This window comes from Triticum dicoccoides, chromosome 3B (assembly GCF_002162155.2).
Source record: "Triticum dicoccoides isolate Atlit2015 ecotype Zavitan chromosome 3B, WEW_v2.0, whole genome shotgun sequence".
Classification (NCBI taxonomy): Eukaryota; Viridiplantae; Streptophyta; class Magnoliopsida; order Poales; family Poaceae; genus Triticum; species Triticum dicoccoides.
The window spans coordinates 226,414,190-226,441,467 of NC_041385.1; the positions used below are offsets into that span (position 1 = coordinate 226,414,190).

The window sequence follows — 27,278 nt, forward strand, 5'->3', positions numbered from 1 at the left end:
GCCCCGCCTTCCTCCCCTCCCCCAAGCCGCCGCCAGCGAGCTCCGTCGGGCAAAGCCCGGTGGGCATGGCGGCGGCGGGGCCACTCTTCCCCCTCCGCTTGTAGGCGCCGACGCGGGGCGGCCCCTTCGAGTGGTGGCGCTGGTTGTTCGCGGGATCCAGCGGCGCGGCGGCGGTCTCGCGAGGCGACGGGGTGGCCTGCTGGTGGCGGCGCTCCGGCTCCCTACGTTCCGCGCGCGGCGGGGCGGCTGCGTTGCTCCCGTCTCGGGAGGTGGCGCGCGGCCGGTCTCTTGCTGGATCCGGCCGGATCTGGCGTTGGGGGCCGACCGGCGACGCGTGGCTCTGGTGGTGCGTGCCCGGCGGCTCCGGTGCTTGGAGGTCGTCAGGCGACGCGGGTAGGGCAGCGGCCGGGCGTGGCCGCTGCTCCGGTCGTCGGCGGCGGCGTGGGGAGGTCTCGGTGGTGACCTCCCGGTGTCGTGGCGGCTTCACGGTGGCTCGACGAATCTGTCCGCGGCAGCAGTCGGCTTCTCCGGTGTCGGCTCGCCTGTGGTCGGGCCGTCTCGACCTTCACCCCATCTCCTCGTCGCCCGGGCGCTACTCCCATCAATGGGCTGGTCCTCTCCCAGCTGCGGTCCATCGCTCGTCTCGCGCCCAGTGCCGCAGGACCGAGCTCGTCTCGCGCACGATGCAGCAGGACTGGGCTCGTCTCGCGCACGGGGCAGCAGGACTGACCTCGTCTCCCTCTCGATGCTGCAGGACCGAGCTCGTCTCGCGCTCGGGGCAGCAGGACGGGTCGGTGGATGCCAGTTCTGGCCGACCTATTGGGTCTCGACACTGGGGGTGGCACAGGGGCGTGAAAGGTGAGACCTTTCCGCTCGTCTCTTTCGTTGAGGTGCGGCGGGTCTCGGGTGAGGTGGTGTCGAGGTCTTGGATGCTGGGGCGGCGGCCCTGATGGTGGTTGCGCGGTGCTCCTGGGCAGAGCCCGTGCCTTGGTGCTGCCCGGTCACCATGGTCGTGTGGGCGGCGTGGTTGCCGGGGTGTGGCGTTCGGTGGCGGTGAAGGTTGGCCGAGGTGAAAACCTGCTCTATCTTCGGACGGACCGGCGGCGGCGAAGATCGTTCCCTTCTTGAAGGCGTCGTCGCGGCTTTCATTGCCCGTCATGCGGCTTCGGAGGAAACTCTGATCCTTGGATCGGGCGACGGCGGCGCTCCGATATCGTATCCTTCCTGAAGGTGCCACCTCGGAACGCATGGTTCGTCATATGTAGTCTCACCTTTTTCGGGGCCGTTGTGCTAGGGGTGGTGTTGCTGCGCGTGTGTGTGTTGCGGTGTCGTGGCGTGTGTTTATACTGGATGCTTGTGGTTTGGTGCTTTATATATAAAGCGGGGCGAAAGCCTTTTCCGGTAAGTGCTCGAAGGGTTCAGATTTGAACTTTCGCTTCCAAAAGTGTTCGAATGATTAGGAGTTTCAAAAGTGATGCCAGGTGCCATTTTAAATTATTATTTTGCGATGAGCAGGTGCCACATGAGTAGTAGTACTGGATAGCCATATGAGTTATGAGGTGTGACCAGTAGGATATTTGCTAGAGATGCGTGACTGTTCACATGAAGCTGCACTGATTGAGAAATTAATTTGTTCCTCAAGTGTGGAGGAAATAAAATCGATGACAGTTTATATCCCCAGTCGTGGCTACCCGAGTACTCGTGACTCTACTCACACTGGTCGACTGAAGATTACGTGCATGCATATACCTCGTGCGCAAGGCAACACCTAACTAATCGTCCTCGAACATGGACAAGGACGTCGGCGGCGACAGCTGGTCGCCGTCGGTGTGGTGGCCCGCACCTCCTCCCATGCAGTTGGCCCGCTTGCTGGGCTGGAGGAAATACACGTCGTCCATGGCATGGAACGAGAGGTCCCTCTTGATGTTCTCCAGCACTGACGCCAGATGTACCTCCGGCGCACTCTCGCGTCGCGCACCGTCATGGACGTGGCCCGCCGCCACGCTGATGGCGCCGGCACCGTCGACCTGTCCGGATCCGCCGCTCATCAGGTACTGCAGGAGCTGGCCGTCGGTCCAGTCGTCGCCGAAGGCGCCGTGCGCGGCTGCGGTGGTACTATCAATTGCCTGAACCTCCGCGTGGCTCGGCGCTCCGGGGTTGCCATCCATGTCCGGCGCGACGGCGACGCCCTTCTTGCGGACGCGGCACAGGACCCAGTCGTCCAGCTGTACCCAACATAAGAAATAGAGTATGTAATTAAGTTGACCGACAACCAGCTGTGTGTGCGTAGATTCATCGAGTTACGCGTATGGTTTGGTACGCACCCTCATGGAGTCGTGGGGCTTGTGACGGGTGGCGGCGCCGGCGTCGGCGTGGAGGAGGCGGTACTCGTGCATGACCCACTCAGTCTTGGTGCCCCGCGGGGAGCGGCCCTGGTAGAAGACGAGCGCCTTCTTGACCCCGAGGCAGCGCGCGCCGCCGGCAGCCAGGATCGGCTTGTCGGTGCCGGTGGCCTTCCAGTACCCCGAGCCCGCCGTGCGGTTGGGCCGCGCGCCGTTGGGGTACTTGCGGTCCCTCGGGCTGAAGAAGAACCACTCCCCCTCCCCGAACTGCGCCTTGTCTGCATGCACGCACAGATTAAAATTGTCAAACTTCCGTCCACTTCTCAGTATATTCAGCATTACAATATTTCTCTCTTGTAGTCTTGTTCCGAACGATGATGTGTAGGAGTATTAAAAATGGGTGCCGATAGCTGGTCGGCAGCTAATGGTATTTTTTTTTCTTGGAAGCTCGTGCATGGACGAGAGTCAAAGAGATAGAAACAAAACTTTGCATTGGTTGCATGGCGTGGCTACGTATGCCGTACGTATGCATGCATGCATTCTTACCGGGCAGTTCCCACGGGTCGAACTTGTAGATGTCGACGTCGGCGATGATGGAGGTGACGGCGGAGGCAACGGCAGAGGCGGCGGAGGCGACCTTCCTCTTGAGGTAGCAGACGATGATCTCCTGGTCCGTGGGCTGGAACCGGAATCCCGGCGGCAGCTCGCACCCCCGAAACACAAAACCTTCTTCCATCACCGCACTAGCTCGGAGTCGGAGCCGACGAAGAAGAGATGGCCTGATTTGGGAACGCTCCAAGAAGTCGGCTGGCGGATCGCCTATATATACATGCACACGCGTAAGTTACTTAGGCTAAGTAACCATACGTGCCCATGTCGTCAGGGTAGCCAAGCAATGAGATTATGCGAGAGCGACGTGCATGGCGATGGCTCTCGAGTCCTGGACGGCGACGCGCGTGGCGCAGACCGATCGATCGTGGACGCACGGTTGGATTAGCCTCCCTGACGTCCGATGGCACGTCAGGCTACCGGATGATTACGCGTAACGTGACATCGCGTGAGCTTGACAGCCGCGTATTAATACTCCCAAATGGGCCAAACCTCTTCATGATTTACGCCCTTTTCAGCGTTCACATGTCAGTGCGAAGGCAGATTTTGTGTTTATGCACGCATCGATGCTGCTCGATAGCCAGCTGGTGACTGATGTAGAACTAGAGTTTTACTCAGGCTTAAACAATACTGTCACTTCGCTACAGCAAACGTACGTACGGTTCTTCGTCAGCTTTCGTACCTACTGGCTACTGTACGTACGTAAGACAGGAATAATTACTGCGGAATTTTTATTTTTTGACTTAAGAGCATCTCTAGCTGATACCTTGAAACTGGTTTTTTTCCTTCGAAAAGGGGGTTCACCCCAGGCTCTGCATCAAAACGATGCATACGGCCATGATTATTAATAAACAAAAGGTCCAACACAAGTCTTCATGTCTCAACAAAACAAAAAAAAAGGCTCACGAAGAGCAAAACAGTAATAGAAAAGCCACAACCTGCTGGCATAAAAAGATAGGAACACTAAATGCTATCATATTACATGACTGCCATCCAAACCGTTTGAAAATATCCCGTGCTACCATCTCCCATCGGGTAGATCCAGTAACCAAACGCTCCCTGGCTTCCGTCGGAGTGAGTAGCGACCACATACGGATCAACGCAGTGGCTCGGAAGATAACCTGCAAAAAATAAATACTTGTTGTTCTGTTAAAGATCAAATCATTTTTGCAGTTCCAGACTGCCCATAATAAAGCACATATACTCCTACACGATTATGTCTCGCTGTATCAGAATCTATCCCATCAACCCACGTCCCAAATAACGTGAATTCGGAGGAGTAATGTTAAAAGCTATGTGAACCAACCGCCACATAATTTTTGCCAGAGGACAATCAAGAAAGAGGTGTTTGATAGATTCATGTTGGTCGCACAAGCTACATCTTGTAGATTCTGTTCAATTGCGTTTTGCCAAATTATACTTAGTTAAAATAACTTGTTTATGCACGAACCACGTAAACACTTTGATTTTCAAAGGTACTTTAACTTTCCAAACATGTTTCGTTTGAGGAATCGCGCTCAAGTTGATAACATCCAAGTATAGGGACTTAACCGAAAGCTCTCCATTCTTAGGTAGTTTCCAGCACAACTGGTCGGGCTATTGAGACAGTTGAACATCCATCAATCTTCTCACAAGAATTGAGCCAGATTCCCAACGGTTCCCCACCAGTGTCCTCCGAATTGAATATTGAGCGGAGTGGACTGCAGTACTGTTGCAAAGTAAGTGTCTCTATGCTGAACAATGCTATACAGAGAAGGATATTGGAGTGCGAGGGGCGTCTCTCCTAGCCATGTATCCTCCCAGAACCTCGTAGCGGTACCATTTCCAACTATGAACCTTGTCCTGTTGAAAAAGAGTGATTTAACTCTCATCAATCCTTTCCAAAAAGGTGAATCAGCCGGCCTCACTGTCACCTGGGCCAAGGTTCTAGAGTGAAGATATTTGTTACGCAAGATCCGAGCTCATGTGGCCTCCGTCTCAACAGAAAGCTTAAACAGCCACTTGCTAAGGATACATCTGTTCTTCACCTCTAGATTCTCAATCCCTAGACCCCCTTGGTCTTTCGGCCTACAAATTATATCCCATTTAGCAAGTCTGTATTTTCATTTTAATTCATCACTCTGCCAGAAGAAGCGTGATTGATAGAAGTCTAGCCTCTTCCGGACTCCAACAGGTACCTCGAAAAAGAAGAGGAGAAACATGGGCATACTCGTGAGGACCGAATAAATGAGAATTAATCGGCCTCCGTATGACATCAGCTTGCCTTTCCAGCAGCTCAATTTCTTCTCAAAACGGTCCTCAATGCACTTCCATTCTCTATTGGTCAGCTTACGATGGTGAATTGGTATACCTAAATATGTGAAAGGTAAAGCCCCCAATTCATACCCGAACAATTGCTTGTATGCATCTTCGTCATCATTAGCTCTTCCGAAACAGAACAATTCGCTCTTGTGGAAGTTAATCTTTAACCCGGTCAATTGTTCGAATAAGCATAACACGAGCTTCATGTTTCGCGCTTTTGCCAAGTCATGCTCCATGAAGATGATATTATCATCAGCGTACTGTAGAATGGATACACCTCCGTCAACTAAGTGCGGGACGAGGCCACCTACCTGGCCCGCATCCTTAGCCCTTCCTATAAGAATTGTCAACATATCGACCACTATGTTAAATAGAATAGGTGACATCGGATCTCCTTGCCTCAGCCCTTTGTGTGTTTGGAAGTAGTGACCTATGTCATCATTCACTTTAATCCCAACACTTCCTTTTTGCGTGAAAGAGTCTACTTGGTGGCTCCAGGCCTGATCAAAACCTTTCATACGCAAAGCCCATTGAAGGAAAGGCCATTTGACCTTATCGTACGCTTTCTCAAAGTCCACTTTGAAAACAAATCCGTCTAGTTTTTTCATGTGGATTTCATGGAGCGTTTCATGCAGGACGACAACCCCTTCTAGGATGTTTATGTCTGGCATGGAAGCTGTTTGGGACGGTTGCACCATAGAGTGCGCAATTTACGTAAGCCTGTTGGTCCCGACCTTGGTGAAAATTTTGGAACTTACATTAAGAAGACAGATAGGCCTGAACTGCTCAATACGAACGGCCTCTGCTTTCTTAGGAAGTAGAGTTATCGTTCCAAAATTTAGTTGCGACAACTGAAGCTGTCCAGAGAAAAAAATCATGGAACATCGGAAGAAAATTCCCTTTGATAATATGCCAACACTTTTTATAAAACTCCGCCAGAAAACCATCCCGCCCTAGAGCGTTATTGTTCTTCATTTGTGAAATGGCCTCAAACACCTCTTTCAGTTCACATTTGAAGGTGTTAGGGCATATTTCTTCCTTAGTGGTTTTGGTGATTGAAGACAATGCTTTTGCAGGCTAATCGTGTGCATTGACTATTTCAGATAATTTATCTTATGGCGCAAGACGATTTGAACCCCTCTGGATATTTATGAAGACGGTGTTTTCTTGCGTTTCTTTTTCGGTGGAGTTCAGTCATAGGAACATTGTACTATTAAGAGGGGGCCTGCTTCGGAAAGGTTTGGGTGGAATTAACATGTACACTATATCTTTGCACCCTCGTTCTTTCCCGTCAATTGAGCTTGTCCCTCCTTATGTTTTAACCTTGTCAGAACAGGCTAAGCGGTAGTACCGCTCTACACAACGGTAGTACCGCTCCCACGGTACTGTCGCTGTGCAGTACGGCTCCTACTTCCGTCTAATTTGTGGGTTCTGTAAACGGGCAGCAATAGAGCGGCAATTCGCCACGGTAGTACCGCTCATGCGGTACTACGGGGATAACTGCCTCTCAATTACCGTGGGTTTACTAGGCACCTACAGGCTAAGCGAAAGTACCGCTGCTCGCCACGGTAGTACCACTCCAGCAGAACTACCGCTGGGTAGTACCGCGGGGAGTACCGCTTATCTTCTTTGTTCTGTAAAGGTCTGTTCCACGAGCGGTAGTAGGGCGGCAGTTCCCATTGGTGGTACGGCCTAGGGCGCACTACCGCCCTGCCCTTCTCTACTACCGCGGGTTCGGCTTTAGTTCAACACCATGAGGTAATACCGCTGGTGGGAGCGATAGTACCGCTCCGGCGGAACTTCCGTCTCCTTGACATGTTCAGTTGAACTATGTGGCTAGAACTTTTGTGTCAGCGGAAGTACCGCTCACCCAAGCGGTACTATCGCTTATGCACGGGAAGTGGGAAAATAACGGTTGGGTCCCTTCTCCCACTATATGAAGGAGTCATCTTTCTTCTAGTTGACTACCTCTTCCTCTCCTAAGCTCCATTGTTGCTCACAAGCTCTTTCTTGGCCGATCTCTCTCCCTAGCCAATCAAACTTGTTGATTCTTTAGGGATTGCTTGAAAAGGCCTAGATCTACACTTCCGCCAAGAGAAATTTGATTCCCCCTGCTAATCCCTTGTAGATCTTTTTGCTCTTGGGTGTTTGAGCACCATAGATGGTTGAGGTCACCTCGGAACCACATTCCATTGTGGTGAAACTTCATGGTGTTGTTGGGAGCCTCCAATTAGGTTGTGGAGAGAGCCCCAACTTTGTTTGTAAATGTCCAGTCGCCGCCTTCAAGGGCACCACTAGGGGAATCACGTCATCTCGCATTGTGTGAGGGCGTGAGGAGAATATGATGGCCCTAGTGGCTTCTTGGGGATCATTGCCTCCACACCGCTCCAACGGAGACGCACTTCCTCTCAAAGGGAAGGAACTTTGGTAACACATCCTCGTCTTCACCGTCTCCACTTGTGGTTATCTCTTACATTTACATTGTGCAAGCTTTACTTGTGTTGTATCCTTTGCTTGCTTGTTTTGCTTGTGTTGCAAGCATCATATAGGTTGCTCACCTAGTTACATATCTAGACAACCTATTTGTTGCTAACCCTAATTCGTTAAGATAAGTTAAAAATTGTTAGTTGCCTATTCACCTCCCCTCTAGTCAACCATATCAATCCTTTCAATTGGTATCCGAGCCTCGTCTCTTTATTAAGGGTTTCACCACCCGAAGAGTATGGTTGACGACGGTGGTAGTGGTGATGAAGTGCCCGAAGCCGTGGAGTTGACTTGATCACGCGGGATGACTTAAATGAAGCTATGGCTTCACTTAAGACATCTATAATGACCGAGGTCTAATCCGTGTTTAAAGAATTACTTGAGGGGTTGAAAACGTCTCCCGATCCATTGCTTGTGGTTAATCCCACTGTGGGAGTCCTGGATTGGGGGGTCCTCGGGCGTCCGGTCTATTGGATGTGGGCCGGACTGATGGGCCGTTGAGAAACAAGACAGAAGATCACGCCTCGTGTCCGATAGGGACTCTGGTATGCGTGGATGGCAAGTATAGGTGTCTGGATATTTTATTCCTTTCTGTAAAACCGACAACGTACAACCCTAGGCCTCTCCGGTGTCTATATAAACCGGAGGGTAGATCGGAGCCAGGATCACAACATTGCTAGGCTAGCTAATCTAGGGTTAGCCAATTCAATATCGTGGTAGATCAACTCTTGTAACCCCTATACCCTCGAATATAATCAAGAAGGAGTAGGGTTTTACCTCCATTAAGAAGGCCCAAACCTGGTTAAACACTGTGTCCTTTGTTCATAGTTACCTTCGGTCCTCAAACGTACAACTTGGGCCCGCCTACCCGAGATCAGCCGGTTTTGACACCGACATTGGTGCTTTCATTGAGAGCTCCGCTGTATCATCGACAGAAGGATCAATGGCTCACCTCTTCATCAATGATGATGTTACGTCCAGGGAAACCTTTCTTCCTGGGCAAGTCTTTGTGTTTGGTGGCTTTGTGCTTCGTGCCAACTAGATCGACCACCTCGAGAAGGTCGACAGTTATGCCCCAGGCCACCAGATCAGGTTTGGAAACCTGAACTATGTTGCCGACATCCGAGGAGACCTGGTCTTCGACGGGTTTGTAGCCCTGGCTGCCACTCTGTGTCCCCGCCAAGGAGACTCTTCGGTTCCCCTGTTAGATCTCGTCTAGGGGTCAACACCCATACCCACCTCAGCCTTAGATCCGGGGTAGGTCTCACTGTCCGAAGACGGGAGTGCGAGCCCCGCCGGGCTTCTTCCCTTTGTGGAAATCCCGACCAAAAACCCAGATGAAATCTTAGACTTGGCTCTGGGACACCAACCCAAACTGCCAAGGTCTGCACTCGGTGGGTCCGATCAGGTGTCCCATACCAAACTCAGCCCAGCGGATCTGCAGTTTCCGGTCCCACTTTCGCTCCTAGATGAAGCATTGGACTTAATGTAGTCTCTCGCCATCATGGAGGCTTTGCCTCCGAGCCATACCCAGCTTGGGCTGGGGGCTAAGAGCGGGGAATTTTACGCCCAACCCACCACCCACTTCATAGCCACTTTCGAGGATTTAACCGACATGCTGGACTACGCGTCTGAAGACATCAACAGCATGGATGACGATGCCGACACCGAACCAAGCCAAGTCCCACCCGTCACGGGGCGTTGGACGGCCACCTCAACCTACGATGTGTACATGGTGGACACTCCGGAGAAAAAGAACGATGAGGATAATCCGAGCCCCGATGAGGACAAACTCATCCATAAACCTGAAGGAAATATGCCCTAGAGGTAATAATAAAGTTATTATTTATTTTCTTATTTCATGATAAATGTTTATTATTCATGCTAGAATCGCATTAACCGGAAACTTAGTACATGTGTGAATACATAGACAAAACATAGTGTCCCTACTATGCCTCTACTTGACTAGCTCGTGAATCAAAGATGGTTATGATTCCTAACCATAGACATGTGTTGTCATTTGATGAACGGGATCACATCATTAGGATAATAATGTGATGGACATGACCCATCCGTTAGCTTAGCATTATCATCGTTACAACTTTACTGCTATTGCGTTCTTCACGACTTATACATGTTCCTCAGACTATGAGATTATGCAACTCCCAAATACCGGAGGAACACTTTGTGTGCTACCAAATGTCACAACGTAAATTGGTGATTATAAAGGTGCTCTACAGGTGTCTCCGAAGGTGTTTGTTGGATTGGCATAGATCGAGATTAGGATTTGTCACTCCGTGTTTCAAAGAGGTATCTCTCGGCCCTCTCGGTAATACTCATCACTATAAGCCTTGCAAGCATTGTGACTAATGAGTTAGTTGCGGGATGAAGTATTACGGAATGAGTAAAGAGACTTTCTGGTAAACAGATTCAACTAGGTATGATGATACCGACGATCGAATCTCGGGCAAGTAACATACCGATGACAAAGGGAACAACGTATGTTGTTATGCGGTTTGAGCGATAAAGATCTTCGTAGAATATGTAGGAGCCAATATGAGCATACAGGTTCCGCTATTGGTTATTGACCGGAGATGTGTCTCAGTCATGTCTACATAGTTCTCAAACCCGTAGGGTCCGCATGCTTAACGTTCGATGACGATTTGTATTATGAGTTATGTGATTTGATGACCGAAGTTTGTTTGGAGTTCCGGATGAGATCACGGATGTGATGAGGAGTCTCGAAATGGTCGAGACGTAAAGATCGATATATTGGAAGGCTATATTCGGATATCAGAAAGGTTCCGAGTGATTCGGGTATTTTTCGGAGTACCGGGGAGTCACGGGAATTCGCCGGGGGAAGTAATGGGCCTTAATGGGCCATACGGGAAAGGAGAGAAGGGCCTCAAGGGGTGGCCACACGCCCCCATGGGCTGGTCCAAATTGGACTAGGAGAGGGTGGCGCCCCCCTCCTTCCTTCTCCCCTCTTCCTCCTTCCCTCCTTCTCCTACTAGGAATAGGAAAGAGGAGGGGAATCCTATTTGGACTGGGGAGTCCTAGTAGGATTCCCCACACCTGGCGCCCCCCCTTGGGCCGGACACCTCTTCCCCCCTCCTTTATATACATGGCCAGGGGCCCCATAGACACACAAGTTGATCTTTAGCCGTGTGCGGTGCCCCCCTCCACAGTTTTCCACCTCGGTCATGTCGACGTAGTGCTTAGGCGAAGCCCTGCATTGCTAACTTCATCATCACCGTCACAACACTGTCGTGCTGTCGGAACTCTCCCTTGGCCTCAGCTGGATCTAGAGTTTGAGGGACGTCATCGAGCTGAACGTGGAGGTGCCATGCGTTCGGTACTTGATCGGTTCGATCGCGAAGACGTTCAACTACATCAACCGCGTTACTTAATGCTTCCGCTTTCGGTCTACGATGGTACGTGGACACACTCTCCCTCTCGTTGCTATGCATCACCTAGATAGATCTTGTGTGATCGTAGGAATTTTTTTGAAATTATTGCATTCCCCAACAGTGGTATCAAAGCCAGGTTTATGTGTAGATGTTATATGAACGAGTAGAACACAAAGAGTTGTGGGCGATAATAGTCATACTGCTTACCAGCATGTCATACTTTGATTCGGCGGTATTGTTGGATGAAGCGGCCCAGACCGAGATTACATGACCGCGTTCATGAGACTGGTTCTACCGACGTGCTTCGCACACAGGTGGCTAGTGGGTGTCTGTTTCTCCAGCTTTAGTTGAATCGAGTGTGGCTACGCCCGGTCCTTGTTGAAGGTTAAAATAGCACACTTGACAAAAAATCGTTGTGGTTTTGATGCGTAGGTAAGAACGGTTCTTGCTAGAAGCCCGTAGCAGCCACGTAAAACTTGCAACAACAAAGTAGAGGACGTCTAACTTGTTTTTGCAAGGCTTGCTGTGATGTGATATGGTCAAGACATGATGTGATATAAATTGTTGTATGAGATTATCATGTTTCGTAACAAAGTTATCAACAATTGGCAGGAGCCATATGGTTGTCACTTTATTGTATGCAATGCAATCGCCATGTAACTGTTTTACTTTATCACTAAGCGGTAGCGATAGTCGTAGTAACAATAGTTGGAGAGATGACAATGATGCTACGATGGAGATCAAGGTGTCGCGCCGGTGACGATGGAGATCATGACGATGCTTCGGTGATGGAGATCATGAGCACAAGATGATGATGGCCATATCATGTCACATATTTTGATTGCATGTGATGTTTATCTTTTATGCATCTTATTTTGCTTAGTATGGCGGTAGCATTATAAGATGATCCCTTACTAAATTTCAAGGTATAAGTGTTCTCCCTGAGTATGCACCGTTGCTACAGTTCTTCGTGTTGAGACACCACATGATGATCGGGTGTGATAAGCTCTATATTCACATACAATGGGTGCAAGCCAGTTTTGCACATGCAGAATATCCGTGTTAAACTTGATGAGCGTAGCAAATGTAGATATGGCCTCAGAACATTGGAGACCGAAAGGTCGAGCGTGAATCATATAGTAGATATGATCAACATAGAGATGTTCACCATTGAAAACTACTCCATCTCACGTGATGATCGGACATGGTTTAGTTGATATGGATCACGTGATCATTTATATGACTAGAGGGATGTCTATCTAAGTGGGAGTTATTAAGTAATATGATTAATTGAACTTTAATTTATCATGAACTTAGTCTTGATAGTATTTTGCAAATTATGGTGTAGATCAATAGCTCGCGTTATAGCTTTCCTATGTTTTTTATATGTTCCTAGAAAAAACTAAGTTGAAAGATAACAGTAGCAATAATGCAGACTAGGTCCATTATATGAGGTGTATCCTCATTGCTGCATAGAAGAATTATGTCCTTGATGCACCGCTAGGTGACAGACCTATTGCAGGAGCAGATGCAGATGTTATGAACGTTTGGCTAGCTCAATATGATGACTACTTGATAGTTTAGTGCACCATGCTTTACGGCTTAGAACCGGAACTTCAAAAACATTTTTTGAAACATCACGGAGCATATGAGATGTTCCAAGAGCTGAAATTGGTATTTCAGACTCATGCCCGTGTCAAGAGGTATGAGACCTCTGACAAGTACTTTGCCTAAAAGATGGAGGAGAATTGCTCAACTAGTGAGCATGTGCTCAGAATGTCTGGGTACTACAATCACTTGAATCAAGTGGGAGTTAATCTTCCAGATAAGATAGTGATTGACAGAGTTCTCTAGTCACCATCACCAAGTTACTGGAACTTTGTGATGAACTATAGTATGCAAGGGATGACGGAAAACGATTCCCGAGCTCTTTGTGATGCTGAAATTAACGAAGGTAGAAATCAAGAAATAGCATCGAGTGTTGATGATTAAACAAGACCACTAGTTTCAAGAAAAGGGCAAAGGAAATAAAAGGAACTTCAAGAAGAATGGCAAGAAAGTTGTCACTCCCGTGAAGAAGCCCAAAGCTGGACCTAAGCCTGAAACTGAGTGCTTCTACTGCAAAGGAAATGGTCACTGGAAGTGGAACTGCCCCAAATATTTGGCGGATAAGAAGGATGGCAAAGTGAACAAAGGTATATTTGATATACATATTATTGATGTGTACCTTACTAGGGCTCGTAGTAATCCCTGGGTATTTGATACTTGTTCGGTTGCTAAGATTAGTAACTCGAAACAGGAGTTGCGGAATAAATAGAGACTAGTTGAGGATGAAGTGACAATGTGTGTTGGAAGTGGTTCCAAGATTGATATGATCATCATCGAGCACTCCCTATACTTTCGGGATTAGTGTTGAACCTAAATAAATGTCATTTGGTGTTTGAGTTGAGCATGAATATGATTAGATCATGTTAATTGCAATACAGTTATTCATTTAAGACAGAGAATAATAATTATTATGTTTACATGAATAAAACCTTCTATGGTCATAATGGTTTATTGAATATCAATTGTGGTAATACACATATTCATAGTATTGATGCCAAAAGATGCAAAGTTGATAGTGATAGTGCAACTTATTTGTGGTCATATCGGTGTAAAGTGCATGAAGAAACTCCATGCTGATGGACTTTTGGAATCACTTGATGCTTGCGAACTGTGACTTATGGGCAAGATGACTAAAACTCTGTTCTCCGGAACAATGGAACGAGCTAGTGACTTATTGGAAATAATACATATCGATGTATGCGGTCCAATGAGTGTAAATGCTCGTGGCGGGTATCGTTATTTTCTGACCTTCACAGATGATTTGAGAAGATATGGGTATATCTACTGAAACATTTGAAAAGTTCAAAGAATTTCAGAGTGAAGTGGAGAATCATCGTAACAAGAAAATAAAGTTTCTACGATCTAATCATGGAGGAGAATATTTGAGTTACGAGTTTGGCCTTCATATAAAGCAATGTGGAATAGTTTCACGGCTCACGCCACCTGGAACACCACAGCGTAATGGTGTGTCCAAACGTCGTAACCGCACTTTATTGGATATGATGCGATCTATGATGTCTCTTACTGATTTACCACTATTGTTTTGGGGTTATGCATTAGAGATAGCTACATTCACTTTAAACAGGGCACCATCAAAAATCCGTTGAGACGACGCCTTATAAACTGTGGTTTGGCAAGAAACCAAAGTTGTCATTTCTTAAAGTTTGGGGCTGTGATGCTTATTTGAAAAAGCTTCAACTTGATAAGCTCGAACCCAATTCAGAGAAGTGCATCTTCATAGGATACCCAAAGGAAACTATTGGGTACACCTTCTATCATAGATCCGAAGGCAAGATATTCGTTGCTAAGAATGGATCCTTTCTAGAGAAGGAGTTTCTCTCGAAAGAAGTGAGTGGGAGGAAAGTAGGCTTGGTGAGGTAATTGTACCTTCTCCCGAATTGGAAAGTAGTTCATCACAGAAATCAGTTCTAGTGATTCCTACACCAATTAGTGAGGAAGTTAATGATGATGATCATGAAACTTCAGATCAAGTTACTACAGAACCTTGTAGGTATTCCAGAGTACGGTCCGCACCAGAGTGGTACGATAATCCTATTCTGGAAGTCATGTTACTAGACCATGATGAACCTACGAACTATGAGGAAGCGATAGTGAGCCCAGATTACGCGAAATGGCTTGAGACCATGAAATCTGAGATGGGATCCATGTATGAGAACAAAGTGTGGACTTTGGTGGACTTGCCCAATGGTCGGCAAGCCATATTAAATAAATGGATCTTCAAGAGGAAGACAGACACTGATAGTAGTATTACTATCTACAAAGCTCGACTTGTCACAAAAAGGTTTTCGACAAGTTCAAGGTGTTGGCTACAATGAGATTTTCTCAACTGTAGCGATGCTTAAATCCGTCCGAATCATGTTATCAGTTGCCATATTTTATGAAATCTGGCAAATGGATGTCAAAACTACATTCCTTAAATGGATATTTCTTAAAGAAGAGTTGTATATGATGCAACCCGAAAGTTTTGTCAATCCTAAAGGTACTAACAAGGTGTGCAAGCTCCAGCGATCCATCTATGAACTAGTGCAAGCATCTCAGAGTTGGAATATACACTTTGATGAGTTGATCAAAGCATATAGTTTTATACAGACTTGCGGTGAAGCCTGTATTTACAAGAAAGTGAGTGGGAGCACTACAGCCTTTCTGATAAGTATATGTGAATGACATATTGTTGATCGGAAATGATGTAGAATTTTCTGGAAAGCATAAAGGAGAGTTTGAAAGGAGTTTTTCAAAGAAAGACCTCAGCGAAGTTGCTTATATATTGGGCATCTAGATCTATAGAGATAGATCAAGACGCTTGATAAGATTTTTCAATGAATACATACCTTGACAAGTTTTTTGGAAGAGTTCAAAATGGATCAGTCAAAGAAGAAGTTCTTGCCCTTATTACAAGGTGTAAAGTTGAGTAAGACTGAAAGCCCGACCACGATAGAAGATAGAAAGAGAATGAAAGTCATTCCCTATGCCACAATCATAGGTTATATAAAGTATGTTTTGTTGTATACCACACCTATTGTGCACCTTGCCATGAGTTTGGCAAGGGGGTACAATAGTGATCTAAGAGTAGATCACTGGACAGCGGTCAAAATTATCCTTAGTGAGGACTAAGGAAATATTTCTCGGTTATGGAGGTGATAAAGAGTTCGTCATAAAGAGTTACGTCGATGCAAGCTTTTACACCGATCCACATGACTCTAAGTCTCAATCTGGATACATATTGAAAGTGGGTGCAATTAGCTAGAGTAGCTCCATACAGAGCATTGTAGACATAGAATATTTGCAAAATACATACGGCTCTGAATGTGACAGGCCCGTTGACTAAACTTCTCTCATAAGCAAAACATGATCACACCTTAGTAATCTTTGGGTGTTAATAACTAGCAATGTGAACTAGATTATTGACTCTAGTAAACCCTTTGGTTGTTGGTCACATGGCGATGTGAACAATGGGTGTTAATCACATACAAATGTGAACTATTGATGTTAAATCACATGGCGATGTGAACTAGATTATTGACTCTAGTGCAAGTGGGAGACTGAAGGAAATATGCCCTAGAGGTAATAATAAAGTTATTATTTATTTCCTTATTTCATGATAAATGTTTATTATTCATGCTAGAATTGTATTAACCGGAAACTTAGTACATGTGTGAATACATAGACAAAACATAGTGTCCCTAGTATGCCTCCACTTGACTAGCTCGTTAATCAAAGATGGTTATGTTTCCTAACCATAGACATGTGTTGTCATTTGATGAACGGGATCACATCATTAGGAGAATGATGTGATGGACAAGACTCATCCGTTAGCTTAGCATTATGATCGTTACTGTTTCATTTCTACTGCTCTCTTCATGACTTATACATGTCCCTCAGACTATGAGATTATGCAACTCCTGAATACCGGAGGAACACTTTGCGTGCTACCAAATGTCACAACATAAATGGGTGATTATAGAGGTGCTCTACAGGTGTCTCCGATGGTGTTTGTTGGGTTGGCATAGATCGAGATTAGATTTGTCACTCCGTGTTTTGGAGAGGTATCTCTTTGCCCTCTCGGTAATACTCATCACTATAAGCCTTGCAAGCATTGTGACTAATGAGTTAGTTGTGGGATGAAGTATTACGGAACGAGTAAAGAGACTTGTCGGTAACGATATTGGACTAGGTATGATGATACCGACGATCGAATCTCGGGCAAGTAACATGCTGATGACAAAGGGAACAACGTATGTTGTTATGGGGTTTGACCGATAAAGATCTTCGTAGAATATGTAGGAGCCAATATGAGCATCCAGGTTCCGCTATTGGTTATTGACCGGAGATGTGTCTCGGTCATGTCTACATAGTTCTCGAACCCGCATGGTCCGCACACTTAACGGTCGATGACGATTTGTATTATGAGTTATGTGATTTGATGACCGAAGTTTGTCCGGGGTCCCGGATGAGATCACATACATGACGAGGAGTCTCAAAATGGTCGAGACGTAAAGATCAATATACTGGAAGGCTATATTCGAACATTGGAAAGGTTCCGAGTTTTTCGGGTATTTTTCGGAGTACCGGAGAGTTACGGGAATTCGACGGGGGAAGTAATGGGCCTTAATGGGCCATACAGGAAAGGAGAGAAGGGCCTCAAGGGGTGGCTGCGCGCCCCCATGGGCTGGTCCGAATTGGACTAGGAGGGGGCGGCGCCCCCCTCCTTCCTTCTCCCCTCTTCCTCCTTCCCTCCTTCTCCAACTGGGAATAGGAAAGAGGAGGGGAATCCTACTTGGACTGGGGAGTTCTAGTAGGATTCCGCACACCTGCCGCGCCCCCCTTGGGCCGGCCACCTCTTCCCTCCCCTCCTTTATATACGTGGCCAGGGGCACCCCATAGACACACAAGTTGATCTTTAGCCGTGTGCGGTGCCCCCTTCCATAGTTTTCCACCTCGGTCATATCGACGTAGTGCTTAGGCTAAGCCCTGTGTTGGTAACTTCATCATCACCGTCAACATGCCGTCGTGCTGACGGAACTCTCCCTCGGCCTCATTTGGATCTAGAGTTCGAGGGATGTCACCGACCTGAACGTATGCAGATCACGGAGGTGCCGTGCGTTTGCTACTTGATCAGTTGGATTGCAAAGACGTTCGACTACATCAACCGCGTTACTTAACCCTTCCGCTTTCGGTCTACGAGGGTACGTGGACACACTATCCCTCTCGTTGCTACGCATCACCTAGATAGATCTTGCGTGATCGTAGGAAATTTTTGAGATTACTGTGTCCCCAACAAAACCACCAAAGCGCCGGCGTCAGCGGCGCCGTTCACGATCGTGTCGGGCGAAAGACAGTAACACCGGCACCGGAGACAATGAGACTCCAGATGACGCCGAAGATCCTGAATAGCCCGTCGAGCCCATGTTCGAACAAGATGAAAGGGAAGAGGGTGAACATAGTCCTGAACACACTGATCATGAAGGTTCATAGGATAGCAACTATATGCCAGAATCCGATGAAAAGGACAACCTCGATGATGAAGATTTTATCGTCCCAGAGGAACCCCTCAATCAAGAATGCTTCAAGCGACAACTCATTGCTACAGCTCGGAGCCTGAAAAAGAAGTAGCAGCATCTCAAAGCTGAACAAGATACGCTTAACGAAAGGTGGACTAAGGTCCTGGCCAGTGAGGAATATGGCCACGAGCGACCTGTTAAAAGTTACCCTAAGCGCAAGTTGCTGCCACAGTTCGACGACGAAGCCCTTTAGCCAATACCGTCGAAATACAATTAGGCAGAACAACCAGACCGACCACCACGTGGACGAGATAAAGCGGCATACCAAGCCAAACACCAACCTGCACCTCGTCGCTGAAGAGGCAGGGAAACAACAACTGTGGGATATACATACGACTTGCAATGTGACCTAGCCAATATAGCTGGTCAGACTAGATCAATCTACGGATCAAGGGGCCGTGCCCCGGCGCGAGACAATGGCTATGAAGCCTGGCGTGACGACTACTACTATAATCGGGATCAGAACCGAACTCAGATGTCAGCCGATCTCCGCCACGATATTGCACGATATAGAGGGGTCGCACACCCTTTATGCTTCACCGGGGTCATGGAACACCAATTTCTAGAAGGGTTTAAACCCGTAAACATCGAACAGTACAATGGAACGACGGATCCGGCCGTCTGGATTGAACACTTTCTTCTCCACATCCACGTGGCTCGAGGAGATGACCTTCACGCCATCAAATATCTTCCTTTAAAGCTGAAAGGACCAGCGTGGCACTGGCTAAACAGCCTGCCAGAAAACTCCATTGGAACCTGGGAAGACTTGGAAGATGCCTTTCAGGCCAACTTTCAGTGCACTTATGTCCGGCCACCGGATGCTGATGACTTGAGTCACATAATTCAGCAACCAAGCGAATCAGCCTGCAAACTTTGGAATTGGTTCTTAACTAAAAAGAACCAGATCGTAGACTGTTCGGACGCTGAAGCCTTAGCGGCCTTTAAACACAGCGTCCATGACGAATGGCTCGTCCGACACCTTGGGCAGGAAAGCCGAAGACCATGGCAGCCTTAACGGCGCTCATGACCTGCTTTTGTGCGGGGGAAGGCAGCTGGTTGGCTCGTAGAAGCAATAGTTTGGGTGACCCCGACACCTCTGAGGTGCGGGGCGGCAATGGTAAACCTCTTTGTAATAAAAACAAATGTCAGAATAACAACAACGACGACGCAGACGATACGACAATCAATGTCAGATTTAGCGGTCCTAAGTCCGGTCAGCGGAAGAAACCTTTCAAAGGAAACAAGTACGGGCCATCCAGCTTTGATAAAATGCTCGAGAGGCCCTGTCAGATTCATGGTACGCCCGATAAGCCTGCGAACCACACGAATAGGAATTGTTAGGTTTTCAAACAGGCCGGTAAAATAAATAACAAACACAAGGGAAAAGGGCCTCCAAGCAAAGACGATGATGATCCCCGTCAGCCGAACACCAGGTGTCAGAAGCAGTTTCCCCCAGATGAAAACAGTGAACATGATATATGTCACTCATATCCCCAAAAGAGAGCACAAACACGCACTACGGGACGTCTATGTTGTAGAGCCTGTCCCCCCCCCAAGTTTAACCAATGGTCAGCCTGTCCGATCACATTTGATCGCAGGGATCACCCAACCAGTATCCGTAACGGGGGTTCGGCCGCCCTCATTCTTGATCCAATTATTGACGGATACCACCTCACTAGAGTCCTTATGGACAAAGGAAGCAGTCTTAACTTGATTTATCAAGATACTATCTGCAAGATGGGCATTGACCCATCACGAATCAAGCCTAGTAACACTACCTTTAAAGGTGTGATACCAGGAGTGGAGGGCCGTTGTACGGTCTCAATTCAACGGGAGGTAGTATTCGGCTCCCAGACAACTTTCGCAGGGAGGAGGTAATCTTCGACATTGTCCCTTTCCATAGTGGCTATCATGCACTGCTCGGACGAACTGCTTTCACCCCCTTCAATGCAGTCCCACATTACGCTTGCTTGATGCTTAAGATGCCCAGACCCCGCGGCGTTATCACCATCAATGGTAACATGGAGCGCTCCCTCCGTACTGAAGAGCACACTGCGGCCCTTCCAGCTGAAGTATATGGTGGCCTTATCAAGCTGAACAGTTCACCGGCCAATAAAGCCAACGACGTATCCAAGTGAGTACGGTCCGCGCATAATAGCGATAAATCAACGGATCCGGACCTTGGTCAACAGTTCGGCCTCCGCCGATCGCCCCACCAGGTTGAGGCTTATGTACCATGCGTACATAATTACGCACTAAAAATACCTTGGGCGGCGCCGGAGGCACACTACGGAAGAGGTCCATTGGATGGCTTGACCATAGTTGGACCACATATATATTTTTCCTTTTAACGCAGGTTCATCAAGAGCCCTACTTGCGAGGTGGTTGTCGCAGGAGACCCTTTTAAGGCTGGCGCGTCCCAACCATCAAATAATCCTCTCAAAGGACTTACTACTAAGGAGAAAAGGCGCAGACATGCGGCAGGGCATCATTGGAGTTTCTTTTCGGAACTATGATTTTTAGGCCCTGTGTTAGACTTTCCCTTATGTAAAATCTTTTCTTTTTTTCTTCGAGCATGTAACATGACCTTAATATTGAACGGCATTGCCTGTCATCGACGTATCAATAAAGATATAAAGGATGTAGATGATTATCACCTTCTTTATTGGATCTTGGTTTTTTCCTTGTCATCTGTGCTCCCCCTTATGTTCGACTGACGTATGTGGTTTGACACGGTCTTCATACCAGGGGCTGTATTTGGCCCCGCAAAATTCTTAAGTCCGAACACCTATAGGGAACTCTTCGGCGTCCCGGATATGGCATTACATGCATTGGCTCTGAATCATGTCTTTGGTCTATAGTTGGGTTGCCTGGCTCCTGTGTTTGCCACCTTACGTTCCGCAAGTTCGGCTAAGGTAGTAAAGGGAGAACTACTGCGATTGTATTTCTGGTTCGTTTGGTTAAGTACCTCAGTAGAGAAAGCCGAAAGCTGACTGTAATGATGGGCGAGAGTGGGTCAGCAATTCGGTGACTTAGTGTTATACTATGAATTGTTCGTGATTTATGCCGTGTTATACGAGGGGCTGGGTTTTCGACCAGCCGCGTTGCAAAGGCGTCGCACTCTGGATTGCCGTTCATGCAAGGAGGGGCTAGTACTTAGCGCCACCAATGTACTCTTATGGCTAAGTGAAAGTACTAAAGCCGCGTACTCTGATTGCCTAGTTCACTCTGCAAGACGCCTCCAACATCAGACCAATAACGTTGGATTAAGTGTTGTCATGCGTTCCCGAACACCCTTGTAATATATACATGGGGGCTGAAGCTGAGGACTGGTAAACTTTCAGACATATAAGCGGCCAAATAGGAGGATAAACTAATCATAAAAGCATAACCATTTTTACATCATGAGTCCATTACATGACTCTTACAAACCAGACACAACTACTCAAATATGATGTCCTTGGAGCACTGGCCCTCTACAATACGGGCTCCCTCGAGGACCTTGTCGATGTACTTCTCCGGCTGCCGGTGCTCCTTGCCTTCAGGTGGCCCTACGGTGGAAATCTCGGTGGTCTTCATCTTCGCCCACTGCACCTTGACACGGGAGAAGGCCATCCGAGCACCTTCTATGCAGGACAACCACTTGAGGGCATCGATCCGAGGAAGCGCCTCCACCAGCCTCTTCATGAGTCCGAAGTGACTGCTAGGGATGGATTCGGCAGGCCACAAACGGACTATAACTTCCTTCATGGTCAGTCCGTCCACCCTGTGCAGCTCGGACAGCTGCTTCAGCTGGTCACTCAGGGGCACTGGAAGTTCTGGTGCAAGGTACTGCGACCAGAACAACTTCTCCCTTGAGCTCCCCTCTTCGGCTCGGAAGAATGCGGCAGCATCTGCAATACTCCTCGGTAGATCGGCAAAGACGCCTGGAGAATTCCAAACTCGTGTCAGCAAAATATACCTCTTACTAGTAAATCTACTCTGCATGATGAAGGCCTTACCAGCCGCAATCTGCCTCGCCTCTTGGATCTCCTGGCGAGCGCCCTGGGCATCAACTCGGGCTTCCTTCAGGCTCTCACGAGCTTTGGTGAGCTCGGAGGCCTGCTGCAAACTCTTCTGCTCCAAGGACTCGCACCTAGCAATGGCGTCCTTGAGCTCCTGTTCGACCTCCCCCACCCACGCCTCATGTCTTCGGCGGGTGGTTTGCTCCTCCTCTAAATCCTTGGCCGCTTTGGCCGCGGCCGCCTTGCTCACCTCCGCCTCATTCTTGGCTTCAGCAAGGGCGCTCTTGAGGGGCTCGACCTTGGCTGCGCTAACTATGAGTAATTTATCACATCTTCAGTCAGTTCACACGACTAAATACAGATATCACTCTCGGGTATGAAAAACTTTCATGTACCTTGGGTTTCATTAAACCGCTTGTTGATGCGGTTAAGCTCCTCGTCGGATAGCCAAAGCTTCCGATTGATCTTGGCTATCTCTGCGGCCTGGGCAGTAGCCGCCAACATCGAAACATGTCCAATAATATATGACACGTTATCAACCTGTTTTGATCCTCTGTCCGGATTGTCCTAATCCAGACGCAGTCTCAGGGGCTACTGTCTACACATGGGTTTCGCCTAACATATATATGTGTACAAAAAATAAAGCCAATTAAAGAATATTACATCGCTTACCTCAAAGCCTGTAAATAGGCTGTTGAAGGTTCGGTCAGTCTGCTTTTCGCGGACCGAACCTTTTCCATGACAGCACCCATTAGGGTGCGGTGTTCCTCCAAGATGGAGGCACGTTGGAAAGCTTCCTGCATAGTGCCAGCGGCCTCCGGATTGATGGAGGCCACCGACGGAGCTCCTGCTCCTCCCCCTCTTTCGAAGGGGGATGTTGGTCCGAACCCGGAGACGTACCGGACTTTGGCACGGTGTTCCGTGGAGGCCTGGACTATTGAAGCCCCCACCCTCGATGGTCATGGGGGCCGCCGTGCCCTGCTCTACGGTGTCCAAGGTGTTATCCTCGGGCCCCTTCTGGACGGTCTCGTCTGCCCCTCCCCGGCCAGGAGATGGCCTTTGGGATGACACCTCAGTGTCCTCCATGGCAGGGGGGAGGCGCGAGATGGCCCGTCACTCTCTGCCTCTCCAGGGGCTAGAGAGTTCCCTTCTGAAGTGGAAGGAACCGGGATCTTGCGCGGAGGGTTGAAAAGCATATTAAAGCAATGATTGAACGAGTAAGTTTCTGATACTTACATTTCGGCTAGGGGTTTCTCCCTTTGGACCCTCTCCGGGCTGTGTTTGGACTCCGAGTTCAAACTGTCCGAGAGGACCACCCGCCCCTTCTTCGGCATTGCCCCCTCCAGGTTCTCGGAGGCTGTCCTTTTTCCCCTCCTTGTCCTGAGGGGGTAGTTGCTCTCCACCTCCTCGTCATCCTCCTCCTCTTCTTCTTCCTTGTTTTCCTCGTGGGAGGAGATGGGCTTTATCTCTCTGGACACAGTTTTCGGAGGCCCTTTACAGTGGGCCCGTCCTTGGGCTCCTTGCTCTTCTTCTTGGCCTTCTTCTCAGGCACCTTATAAGGCGCCGGGACCAGCATCTCCGCTAGTACAGGAGTGACTGGGTCTTCAGGCAATGGAGCCGGTCTCTTGATCCGGCCTGACTTCTTGGCCCAGCCCTCTAACAAAAAGATGGACTGATGAGTTCGGTATAGATCAAATATGTGAATATGAACAAAGTGTGTCTTCGGAAATATTGAATACTTATCGGAGAGGCCGGGTTCATGGCGTTGAGGCCGACGTCCTCGGTCTCCATGGGCCATTTCTTATGCGCCTTGAAGAGCAGCTTCCACATTCCCTCATGCGTGGTGCCGAGGAAATGTTGTAGAGTCCACGGCTCCTCAGGCTTGAATTCCCAAATGGGGGAATCCCGTTGCTGGCAGGGGAGAATGCAGCGAAGAGCATAATTTGAATCACGCTGGTTAGACCAACATTCTTCCCCATCACGTTGGTGATGCGCATTTGTAGCGCTTGCACCTCCATCTGGGACCCCCAGCTGTGGCCCTCCACGTTCCAGGAGGTGAGCCTCATGGGGGATCCGGATCTGAACTCCGGAATCGTCTCCCACTTAGTGCGGCGCGGCTCAGTGATGTAGAACCACTCCTGTTGCTAGATTTTGACGGTCTCCACAAAGGCCCCTTTGTGCCATGTGGTGTTCGGAAGCTTGCTGATCATGGCTCTGTCGCGGTCCGCATGCTCCCCGTCGAGCACCTTCGGCTTCATGTTGAAGACCTTGAGCCATAGGTCGAAGTGTGGGTGGACGCGGAGGAGAGGCTCGCACATAACGATGAACACCGAGATGTGAAGGAAGGAGTTCGGGGATAGATCGTAGAAATCTTGCCCGTAGTAGTACATGAGTCTGCGAACCAACGGGTGGAGTGGAAAACCTAAAACTCTAAGGAAGTGGGGAAGGAGGACGACCCGTTCACTGGGGTGGGGATAACTTGACCTTTGGGGGGAAGCCTATGCTTGATGCTGGCCGCAAGGTACCCTACACTTTGGAGATTCTTGATCATCTCCTCCGTCACGGAGGAGGCCTCCCACTTGCCTTTGGAGCCGGATACGGCCATCGTCGGAGGAGGTGTGGTGGTGGTGAGAAAGACGGAAACTTTGTGGGCGCAGAGAGCTTGGGAGATTGGAAGGCTGAGGAGAGTTGAAGGCGTGGGGTAGAAAGTAAAGATCCATTGCCCTCTTATAGGTTGTAAAAATGCCAACCGTTCCCCAACTCGTGCATTAAATCTCGCCTATTCCCAATGAAGGCGTGCGCCACAAACGGTTGAATTACCCAAATGTCATTTATGTACAATCCCGTATTAAGTGGGCATGATCTCTGTTTTGACATGACGTGCCAATGAGGCGTGGCCTCGAAACACGTAATGCGGGGTGGAGAAAAACGTTTCAAAATAGCGAAGGATCAAGTCTGACGCCTCACCAAAAAAGTTGTCAGTAAAAGACATTGTTCTCATTTTTTATGTATATCCTGCCTTCGCAGCTGAGGGTTGTGCTCATTATGAAAAGCCGGATACAATTCTTTTACAGAGGAAATCCGATGTGCAAGGAACCCGCCTTGCAATGCCGAAGACAATCTGAATGCCGAATATATCATCATTGAAGACTGGTTCAGGGGCTACTGTGGGAGTCCTGGACTGGGGGGTGATACGTCCATTTTGCATCATGCTTTTACATCAATATTTATTGCATTATGGGCTGTTATTACACATTATGTCTCAATACTTATGGCTATTCTCTCTTATTTTACAGGTTTACCATGAAGAGGGGGAATGCCGGCAGCTGGGATTCTGGCTGGAAAAGGAGCAAATATTGGAAACCTATTCTGCACAGCTCCAAAAATCTTGAAACTCCACGGAAGTTATTTTTGGAATTAAGAAGAATTATTGAGTGAAGAAAATACCAGAGGGGGCCCACACCCTGGCCAGGAGGGCGGGGGGTGCTCCCACCCCTACTGGGTGCGCCCCTGTCTCCTGGGCCGCCTGGTGGCCCTCTGGTGCCCATCTTCTGCTATATGAAGGCTTTTACCCTGAAAAAATCATAAGCAAGCTTACGGGACAAAACTCCGCCGCCACGAGGCGGAACCTTGGCGGAACCAATCTAGGGCTCCGGCGGAGCTGTTCTGCCGGGGAAACTTCCCTCCGGGAGGAGGAAATCATCACCATCGTCATCACCAACGATCCTCTCATCGGGAGGGGGTCAATCTCCATCAATATCTTCACCAGCACCATCTCCTCTCAAAACCCTAGTTCATCTCTTGTATCCAATCTTGTATCAAAACCACAAATTGGTACCTGTGGGTTGCTAGAATGATAGAAGCTTAAACCCTAGATTATGCGTTGCTTCGTAAGGGGCTGATTTGGATCCATATGTCTAATGTTGTGGTTAGGTTTACCTTAATACTTCTTTTGTAGTTGCGGATGCTTGCAAGAGAGGTTAATCACAAGTGGGATGCTTGTCCAAGTAAGGGCAGTATCCAAGCATCGGTCCACCCACATATCAAATTATCAAAGTACCAACTGTGAATCATATGAGTGTGATGAAAACTAGCTTGACGATAATTCCCATGTGTCCTCGGGAGCGCTTTTCTCATTATAAGCAATTGTCCAGGCTTGTCCTTTGGTACAAAAAGGATTGGGCCACCTTGCTGCACTTTATTTACTTTCATTGCTTGTTACGCGTTACAATTTATCTTATTACAAAACTATCTGTTACCTACAATTTCAGTGCTTGCAGAGAATACCTTACTGAAAACCGCTTGTCATTTCCTTCCGCTCCTTGTTGGGTTCGACACTCTTACTTATCGAAAGGACTACGATAGATCCCCTATACTTGTGGGTCATCAAGACTCTTTTCTGGCGCCGTTGCCGGGGAGTGAAGCGCCTTTGGTGAGTGGAACTTGATAAGGAAACATTTATATAGTGTGCTGAAATTTTCTGTCACATGTTACTATGCAAACTAATCCTTTGAGGGGCTTGTTCGGGGTATCTTCACCCCGACCAGTAGAGTAAAGAGTTGCTCCTCAACCTACTAAACCTACAGAAAATGTTTACTTTGAGATTCCTTCGGGTATGATAGAGAAACTGCTAGCTAATCCCTTTGCAGGAGATGGAACATTGCATCCCGATTTACACCTTATCTTTGTGGATGAAGTTTGTGGATTATTTAAGCTTGCAGGTATTCCCAATGATGTTGTCAAATGGAAAGTCTTCCCTTTATCTTTGAAGGGAGATGCATTGACATGCTATAGGCTATGTGATGATATGGGATCTTGGAATTATAAGCGATTGAAGTTGGAATTTCACCAGAAGTTCTATCCTATGCATCTTGTTCACCGTGATCGTAATTACACATATAATTTCTGGCCTCGTGAAGGATAAAGCATCGCTCAAGCTTG

At 48.1% G+C, this 27,278-nt stretch overlaps 1 protein-coding gene across 1 annotated transcript; it reads right to left on the reverse strand.

The window, feature by feature from the left end:
* Nucleotides 1–1,772: 1,772 nt before the first annotated feature.
* Nucleotides 1,773–3,078, reverse strand: LOC119281173 (NAC transcription factor NAM-B1-like). The gene is made up of 3 exons (XM_037561775.1): nucleotides 2,889–3,078; nucleotides 2,325–2,620; nucleotides 1,773–2,225 (listed from the first exon to the last, which is right to left on the reverse strand). Exons 1-3 carry the CDS (start codon nucleotides 3,076–3,078, stop codon nucleotides 1,773–1,775), a joined length of 939 nt encoding a protein of 312 aa, XP_037417672.1.
* Between the last annotated feature and the right edge of the window lie 24,200 nt (nucleotides 3,079–27,278).